General features: G+C 24.7%; 1 protein-coding gene across 2 annotated transcripts; it reads right to left on the reverse strand.

Moving 5' to 3' along the window:
* Positions 1–4,390: 4,390 nt before the first annotated feature.
* On the reverse strand, positions 4,391–7,913 carry LOC126899513 (zinc finger protein ZPR1). 2 transcript variants are annotated; one of them, XM_050674495.1, is made up of 7 exons: positions 7,779–7,913; positions 7,469–7,630; positions 6,992–7,402; positions 6,654–6,921; positions 4,984–5,144; positions 4,660–4,929; positions 4,391–4,590 (listed from the first exon to the last, which is right to left on the reverse strand). In XM_050674495.1, the coding sequence occupies exons 2-7, from the start codon at positions 7,574–7,576 to the stop codon at positions 4,468–4,470; spliced, it is 1,341 nt and encodes a 446-aa protein (XP_050530452.1). In that variant the 5' UTR covers positions 7,577–7,630; positions 7,779–7,913; the 3' UTR covers positions 4,391–4,467. The 2 variants fall into 2 exon arrangements, with proteins under 2 accessions (XP_050530452.1, XP_050530451.1); XM_050674494.1 differs by lacking the exon at positions 7,779–7,913 and having other exon boundaries at positions 7,469–7,714.
* Between the last annotated feature and the right edge of the window lie 1,485 nt (positions 7,914–9,398).

A 9,398-nucleotide genomic window follows, 5' to 3' on the forward strand; every position in this document is an offset into this window, starting at 1 on the left:
TTGGAATACAGCTGCTGTAAATAATACATTATGCTAATAGACGAACAACTAATTGGATATTTGAATTTATTAATTTAGTGAAAGAATAAATTTTATGTATTTTTTTTTTTAATTAACATTTGCTTTAAATTTGTATTGTATTTAAGAAGGGTGACAGGACATTTTGACATTTCCTTGAACAGGAGTTACATTACGTTTTTGATGAATTTTTTCTATGTTTAAAGTATATTTTCAATTAATGTAACTATAATTTAAAAAAAAAGTTATAAGATAACACATCTAAATCTTATCTAGATTATTATTACCGTTCTTAATAGTATAAACCAGATTTGATTTAAAAAAAAAAATTTACTCATATATGTCGAGATAAAAAATCCTATCTATGCCACTACTAATGAAGTTTTCTTTTTTTTTTTTTAATTTTTATCCCTATTTCCCATTAGTATTTTTAAAAAAATTGCGTATTGTCTCGATATTTGACTATAAGAATAAACAACTAGGTAAAATAATCCCAGCGTTGAATTAGGAAATTTTAACACACAATAATAAGGGCATAGTCTATGGCTTTGAAAAAAATTATGAATATCAGTACAATATGCGGTGTATAATAATATTTATGTTACTATTCTCTATTCTTTTGATGTAAAGAACAAGGAGGGAGTGAGCTGTCAAACTATGACCTTTTCACTAGCCTTTATTTGGGTGTGACCCTTTTATAATAATAATAAAACTAAGGTAGGTATGTCAAAAAAAATCATTATCTCAGTAGCAACAGTAGTGTAAATGAAAAATGACAGTATAATTTTGTGGAATTATTAATTCATATATTTTTTAAAAAAGCAATAATACATAATATGACAATTTTAAATAGCAATCTAACTATGATTAACAATACTAATGCATGCGTGTTAGAGTGTGTATTGTTTTAGTGTATATTATTATGGCAATGAATCCTGCCAACTAACTGACATATTAATATCCATTTTGTTCTTGTACAATACACGATATGAATATTTTTCATTAAACTTCGTATTTGAACACATGTGTAAACAATTACAAAATTGTTTGAAATACTTAAATGTTTTGCGTCAATATCGAGTTTATTATATATATTACTACATAAAATTAACTTCATAAAACAATCCAAGACTTAATTGTAGTTTATGCTAATACCATGAGTTTAGAAAATAAAATAAAGAGAATACTTTTCTGCAATTAATTGATTCATACCATTTATAGTTAGATGGAAATTATAATTTGTTCGTGAAAAATAACAACAAGTCTATTATGAAAAATCTGTTGTCCAATCCTTTGCATTTTATGCTATGTAAACTAGGGTAATAACAGTTGGGTCACGAGCACCAGAGAGCGCTTTAATTCGGAAAACCATTAAACTATACTTCATGATCGCCATCTAAAGTCTATGACTTCCATTTCCTGGTCCAATATTTTAACAATAGCCTTTATTTGATGACCTAAAAAAAAATCACTCCGTTAAATAAAAATAACTACATTGATAAAATAAAATAATATGAATAAAATACTATTACTTCTTTCTTCAATTTAATTAAAATCAGGGTTTGGACATTTATCTAAAAAACAAATGTATTCACATTCGAAATCCTTTTTTTCTAAAAGAATGCATACATGTTAACATTCATAATAATTGTTTTATTAAACATTTATTGAGTTGCACATTAATGGTAAAAGCGTCCCCTCACTCATTAAATTTTAATCTCTATTAATAAATCTCTATAATAGACCCAACTCCAAATATTAGCTTTAATGCGAAGCTGAGAAGGTGTTGGTTTTACTATGATGTGTTTTTTTTTGTCTGTTACCACTTTTTCACAGCTCTCACCGAACCGATTTCTTTCAATAATACGTCACAAGATGGCTACCGAATACTATTTTTGTGTGAAAATTCTCGATTTTATTTTTTACATTTTTAACTTTATAATGCTATAACTTTTTAAAAAATGTATGAATCAACACAATTTTTTTATGAGAAATAGTATTTATATCCCTTGTTCATTCGACATACTTTGTCTTAATCAGAATATAAATAAGAAAATAGCAGATCATGTAGCTTTTGGAATAATCCACTAATTTTTTAAAATTAAACACTATCTAAAGATTTGCATCGAAGCGTTTTTTTTTTATAGTGCTTTTAATCACTGTCAGATATCATTATACTTGATCCAACTATGCTACTTCACCACTGTGCCGCGACCCCCCTGTGCTGGGTGGGTTTTTTTTTAAATTAGAAACAAAAAAAACATCAAAAAGTAACTTAAATCCTATATTATATGTAATTTATACTCAATTTTTAATTTGGCAATGAAAATTTGAATGATAAAAATCTTATTTATTAAAACTTTACCAAGGAAAAAAATTAATAAGTAAAATAAAATAAATTATAATTATTATTAATTAATAACCATAGATATTTATTATGTTACTTAAACAAATGAGAAAGTCTTTTTTTGATTTACAATATTAAATTTTATAATACAGAAATATGGTAGACTTAGTATATTAAAAGTTTACTTATGGTTAGGCTATCACAATCAGATGAATAAAATATAAAATTTATTATTAAAATTTGATATTTTTTATCATTTCTAAAAATGAGGGTTGTAGTAAATTTTTTTTCAATTTAAATTGGTTACAATATTCATATTACAAATTATTTAAGTAAAAGGACTATGTAATAATTTTTTTTTTTTAGTTATAGCAAGTTAATAACCTATTATTGTTTAATATAAAATTAACTCCAAAAGTAAAATTTTAAATTTTAAATAACTTTACAATGTTGTAACTTATTATAAGATATCTGACATTGATATTACATAATCTTTTTTTGTTCTTAACTTAGCTATCCGTTTTGCTCAGACTTCCCCTAATAACAATATCTTAAGAGCAATGAATATTCTTGTACTATAATATTTTAAAAGTGAGGTTATTAAATCGTATATTTTATTCAAAAATCAAAATTATATTTAATAATAATATAAGTTATATTAACGATGTGAAACTCGATTGCCCAATACTGGTTCACATCCCAGTGATTAATGTGGCCTATATTTATTTTATTGTTTATTGTATTATAATAAAATGTAAACAATTTAATTGAATTTTTTCTATTTATTTTTAATTAAGATAAATGGCTTATCATGGATATTTCAAATTAAAACGTGCTTGTGTACTGCTGCATAGGATCTATGATCTACTGTTATAACAACAGTGGTAATTATTAAAACACAGAGTGATTAAAAACCACTTAAAATTAATTGAAAAATAAGAATAATATTGATTATTTTTTTATTGGAATCTTTTAGTTCAATGTTTCTCTCAATTTATCAACCATAAAGTATTTTTTATGTTCATCCCTTGTACCTTATAAGAGTGTCAACTTAAATTTCTCAACTAACAACACATATAATTAATTAGCTTATTTATTTGATAATAATCTAATTGAGAAAATTACTAGTCGATAATAACTTTTGGATAACTATTTCAGAAGTTATTAACAATTTAAAGTAATTAGTGGAAGTGAAGAGTTAGTTCTACTATTTTTATAACTAGATATTTCCGGCCATACTCCGAATAACTTTCGAAATAATGAGAGAGCCCGATTGAGATCAAAAAATAAAAACAGATAAACTCCTTCACTAATTATGACTAGACTAGTAAATTCGATATTATCCATTAAGCTCAAGAGCCTTCCCTTAATCGAGGTTTGAATAATGGTCCAAAAGTGATTTTCGAGTAGTCATTTTCTTAATTATATCGTTATCTAATAATTAAGCTAATTATGAAATAGTCTATAATTTTTATTACCATGAAATAACTTTACTCATTAAAAATATGGAATTGCATTAAAGTTAGGAACTTAGTAATAACATTGTTAAAAAATGTATTACTTGTAATTGACAAACAATATAATAAAACATTACCCAACATGATTTTGTTATAAATCCCGAATTTAACTATAGATTTTTCAGATTTAAACATAATCAATGAATTACACAAATTAAGATAAAATATTTTTTTATTACCTATGTAAATTTATAATTGTCTATTAAAATAAAGTGCAATATTTATGTCAATTCTTATATATTTTTCTTTGTTAAAAATTTAAAGGATAACGAGGACATTTATTACATCATTTGTGTAATGTAAAAATTTAATTTTCACATGCGATTTGTCTTTTAATTAGTTTTATTAAATAAAGTTGTTTAAAAAATTTAATAAAAACACATGAGTGTATAAGATGTTTAATATGTATAGATATAGGTAAATTGTTACTAAAAATAGATTATGCATAACTTAGGTAACACTTTATATAATATAAAAAATAAGTAATTTGTATTAAAAAATAACAAAATAATCATTGAAAATTTTTATTCAAACAAAATCTTAACAAATAGTATTTAATAATAAATTTTTATTTTTATGTAAATTTTATGATTTATCTTCATAACCATCTACTTTCATATCATTAAGTCCAAGCTCTTCATTCTGTTCTTCAGTTCGGTCAAATTTTTTTATAGTCAATTTCGAGTCTAACATTGGAGGAGTTAAACTCTAAAAAATAAAAAATTACTAATAATAATTATGTAAAATGTAAAAATGATGAGTCTTAAAAATACTAACTTGAACATAACTATTTCCAGCAGGATCTCTTAATACAATTTCTATTGATCGTTGGCATTTTTTAACTTTTTCTAATTCATTTAAGAAATGTTCAGTTTTAGTAGCTACTTCTCCAGTTTGACTATCACCCTTATAAAAAGTTGAAGCAGTATTACTCAATTGTTCTTGTAATGAAGTCAATAAGCCTTCAATTGTAGTAAAACGACCACTCAGTGAAAGGGCTCCAGCTTCAAACTCCAATTCAGGAATAAGAAGTTCACAAGTTTCAGACTAAAAAATAACAATTAGCTTTTTTATATATTTATTAACTAAAAAAATAATCACTTTTAATATATCTCTGTTTAAATCTTCAGGAGTTGAAACTTTTACTGTAATTAAAGTTCCTTGGTCTTCGATTCCACCACCTGGTTTAACTTCATTAGTTCTATAACCACATTCATCACATGTTGTTGCCATTATAACCACTTGTTTAAAGTAGGGAATATCTAAAGTTACTATATGGGAAAATAAACTATATCCACAAAATTGAATGTTTAAATTATCACACTTTTCTCAAATCTCCTATTTATTTTATTTTCAATCAATTACTTAAATCAAGTAAAATACATCTGAAAAATTAAGATTAGAGAAGATATAAAGCAAAATTTAGTCAGAAAAGAATTCTTAGAGTTGTAAGTAATGACTTAAAGAGTAATAACCTATGTTAAGAAAAACCCTTGTAGTTAATTTATTCTAAAATGTAATTCTATGAATAAAAATGATAATTGTACACATTTTTTCTCAGTTTCTGTATTAATTTTAAAAATATGATAATACTACTTTTCAGTCAAGTTTACTTACAAAAGTTTAACTTTACAATACTATTTTAGCAAAAGGTTAAGTGTTTAAGAACCCGAAGTTTGTAAATTTTTTTTCTCTTTTATCAATTTCTTTAAATGTTTTAAGGTACTAAAATTATAAATTAATTATTCAAATTATTTTTGCCAAATTTTCATAAGAAATTAAATTTTTAACATAGAGCATGTATTTATATTAAAACTATTGTAATTTTTTTCATCATATTTTATATCTACATATACAGAGTGGCCCACCACTTACTGACAACTTAAATAACTTTTGATCCAGTTAATATTTTTAGTTGATTTTTTTTTTAAATAATAGTTATACATTAGGTCTATAGCTATATCTCAATAATTAATTTTTTTACATTTTATTAAAAATATTAATTATTTTTAAATTTTAAATAAAATGTAAAAAAAAAATCTAAGATAGCTATTTTGTAGAGTAGAATTTAAGAAAAATTTTAGTAAAAAAATATCTTATTAATATTCAGTAGTAAATATTCTGTAGCGTTTTGAAGTTTGTGAAAATTTGAATTTTCATGTACTATTTTACGGTATTAAACATTGAAATACGTATTGAGAAAAGGACAGAAGAAAACGCTATCTTTTCATGATTACTGTGTATACATATGATGATAGTGTGTATACATTACAAACTTGGCATAAATACCATGATAAGAAATTAGATAAGGCAATTATTACTTATCACTCTCATTCAAAAGTATATTGAAAAGATAGCGTTTTCTTCTGTCCTTTTCTCAATACGTATTTCAATGTTTAATACCGTAAAATAGTACATAAAAATTCAAATTTTCACAAACTTCAAAACGCTACAGAATATTTACTACTGAATATTAATAAGATATTTTTTTACTAAAATTTTTCTTAAATTCTACTCTACAAAATAGCTATCTTAGATTTTTTTTTTACATTTTATTTAAAATTTAAAAATAATTAATATTTTTAATAAAATGTAAAAAAATTAATTATTGAGATATAGCTATAGACCTAACGTATAACTATTATTTAAAAAAAAAATCAACTAAAAATATTAACTGGATCAAAAGTTATTTAAGTTGTCAGTGAGTGGTGGGCCACTCTGTATGTGCCAACTTTTCGTTTAAAACAATAATATTATTTAAAAAAGGATACCAGTCACCTTCATATTTGTATCACAGCTTTTATTACAATTTGGGCATGGTACATTAAATTGTACAATTTCATCAGTTATGTTCGCAACAGAAGCATCATTGAAACTACCTAAAGGTTTAATCATTGATTCTTGGCTATCTTCTGTAGATAATCCTATCATGATATTTTGATCTTTACTACGTATAAAGAAATTGGAATGCATTCTAGGATCAGCTTGAGGAGCAATTGGATTAGAAATAAATATGTTACCTGTTGCATCTTCAAAAATCTTCAAGTAAAAATATAAAAACATTAATTAAATATTCAATATAACTTGAGAGACATAAAATTATACTAACCATTAAAGTTGGTTTATTAAGTGTTTTAATGTTATTTATGCTATCAATTACTACATTTATTTTTGAGGAAAGTTCAGCATGTGTTTCCATCAACTGCTCCTTTGAAAGACTTAAATTTTCTACAATTTTATCTATTATACCTTCTACTGTAGTAACTTGTGCTCTTTGTGATTGAGGAGGTATTTCAAAATCCAACTCTGGTATGCGTATACAAGTATAATCTGTTGTAATTACATACCTGTCCAAATCAACTTTTTGCTCAATATTTAAGTTTAAATGCACACCTTGAGGTTTTATTTCTATAGCTGGATCTAGTTGGTTATTTTTGTAATCACAATGAGGACATTCAAATGAAGATATCACTAATTCTTTGTAGAATGGTATACGTGTCAGCAAAAGTCGTGTAGTTCCCTGTAACAAATGCTTGACTTAATTCATAATAGTATTTAACAATTTAGAACAAATAAGATAATTTACATTTTTACCGCATTCGAAACATAGACTTTCTACTACATTGACTTCTAACTTATCAACATCCAAATCTTGAAATATATTTTCAGAATCATCGGATTTACTATCGTTCATTGTGATTAATTCCACCAAAATTCTACCCAATTTTTTCAGATCTAAGATTTTTACCTAAAAAAATTATGTTTATGTAGACCTAGCACCTCTAAATACAAATCAGGAACTCATGTGATGAGTGTGAAGTGAGTAATTTCTAGCTAGCAATTTCTTATCAATATAAAAATGCGGTAACTATTTGGTTACCGCTATAATAACTTACGACTTCAAGAAAATATTATGTTATTAAGTGTGGACGTTGTTAATATTTCTACCTAAAAATTATGTTTATGTAGATCTAACACGTTTAGATACAAATCAGGAACTCATGCGTAAGTCGAATCAATGTAAAATTGTAGATAAGTCTTATCTACAATTTTACCACAATATTAGCCTATGTGAAAATAGTCAGTTTCTTAACCGTTTCTGGACGTCTGAGTCCCGCCCGTCCTGAAATTTGCTAAAAATTGAGAAAATTGCATATATAAATTGAATGGTTACTATTATCGTATCAACCGTCCGTTTGGGACATCTAAGGCCCACTTGCAATAAGTATTTCAAATAAAAATGTAAACGAGACAAATAAGTTCCGGTCAAAAAGTGGGGGAAATAGGGTTTAAAAAAAAATTTTATTTTAATTTAATTTTACTTATTTGCTTCATAATTAAATAGCCTGTGAAAAACAAAATGGAGTATATACATTTTTCTGGTGTCAGGACTGAAAGGGTTAAAACATGTTATAACCAAAATAAGTTGACTCTTGATAGTGGACTGAACTAGTCAATTAAATACTGCCATATTTGTTCATACCATAGATTAAATACACATAGATAGACCACGCCGTACACAATTTTGGCAGTCCAATTTTTATCATGAATGGACGCAGGGTAACGATGCACTGGACGCAGGCGATTATGCTGATAGATAGCGTAAATTTTGAGTGCTTCTATTGGTTGAAATATACGTGGTATTTTATATCTTTAATAATTATTACATGAATGTATGATGCACATAATTAAACTGTTATTGTTATGCACGTTAATTGCATTTTATGACATAATGTAAGGTTATTTATGATTTTAACTCTTTGTAATTATTTTTCATTGAAATTTTATTTAATTTTTTATTTTAATACTATACTAAGAATCCTTAACAGGACTTTGATATAAAATGTGGTATTACAGTACAAGACTAAACTGTTGGTCTCTAAATATTTTTATAAATTATTTTAAACAGAAAGCAGTGGCAGATAAATTACTTTGTAATTAGGATGAGTTGAAAAATCTTTATGATAAAAATCATCATGTGAGCTGTGCCCCAATATCACAAAGCTTTTATATTATACTTATTTTGTATTTGTATTACTATATCAAGATATATAATAATCACATCTAATAGTCCACAATAATAAAATATATTAATATATAAATAATAACATAAATACATAAAATAACCTATTTTGAAATCATGTATTATAAATTCTAAACATTCAGAAATTATGAAAAATATAAAATTTTAAAATTTGTTAAAATAAGATATCTGATACTTTGCTTTTAATTTAATTTTTACTTAAAATTATGTTTCTAATCTAATTAATTTAACAAGCCAGTAATACGATACTCAAACATGATTTTGCATGTTTATACATTTTTTTTTTAAATAATAAGCACTATTTTTGTATCTAGCTTTTCTGAAAGGTGTAATTTCATTTTATTCATAAACATAACTTTATAATTTTTTACGAATACATTTATTATGTATCATTTTTTCCACTTAACATAGCATATAGTTAAGATATCATAATGACTCAAATAAGTATTAACTTATTGGTTCATTCTTTTTT

Source organism: Daktulosphaira vitifoliae, unplaced genomic scaffold (genome assembly GCF_025091365.1).
Source record: "Daktulosphaira vitifoliae isolate Bord-2020 unplaced genomic scaffold, ASM2509136v1 Scaffold_2, whole genome shotgun sequence".
Classification (NCBI taxonomy): Eukaryota; Metazoa; Arthropoda; class Insecta; order Hemiptera; family Phylloxeridae; genus Daktulosphaira; species Daktulosphaira vitifoliae.

What these genes read in the sequence shown, in the direction of transcription:
- LOC126899513 (XM_050674495.1), bottom strand. Translation starts at nt 7,576, where the DNA reads ATGAACGATAGTAAATCCGATGATTCTGAAAATATATTTCAAGATTTG. An exon ending in TACAAATATGAAGGTGACTG is followed by an intron (nt 5,145 to 6,653) that starts GTATCCTTTTTT and finishes TAGTAACTTTAG; the next exon opens with ATATTCCCTACTTTAAACAA. An exon ending in CTGGAAATAGTTATGTTCAA is followed by an intron (nt 4,591 to 4,659) that starts GTTAGTATTTTT and finishes TTTATTTTTTAG; the next exon opens with AGTTTAACTCCTCCAATGTT.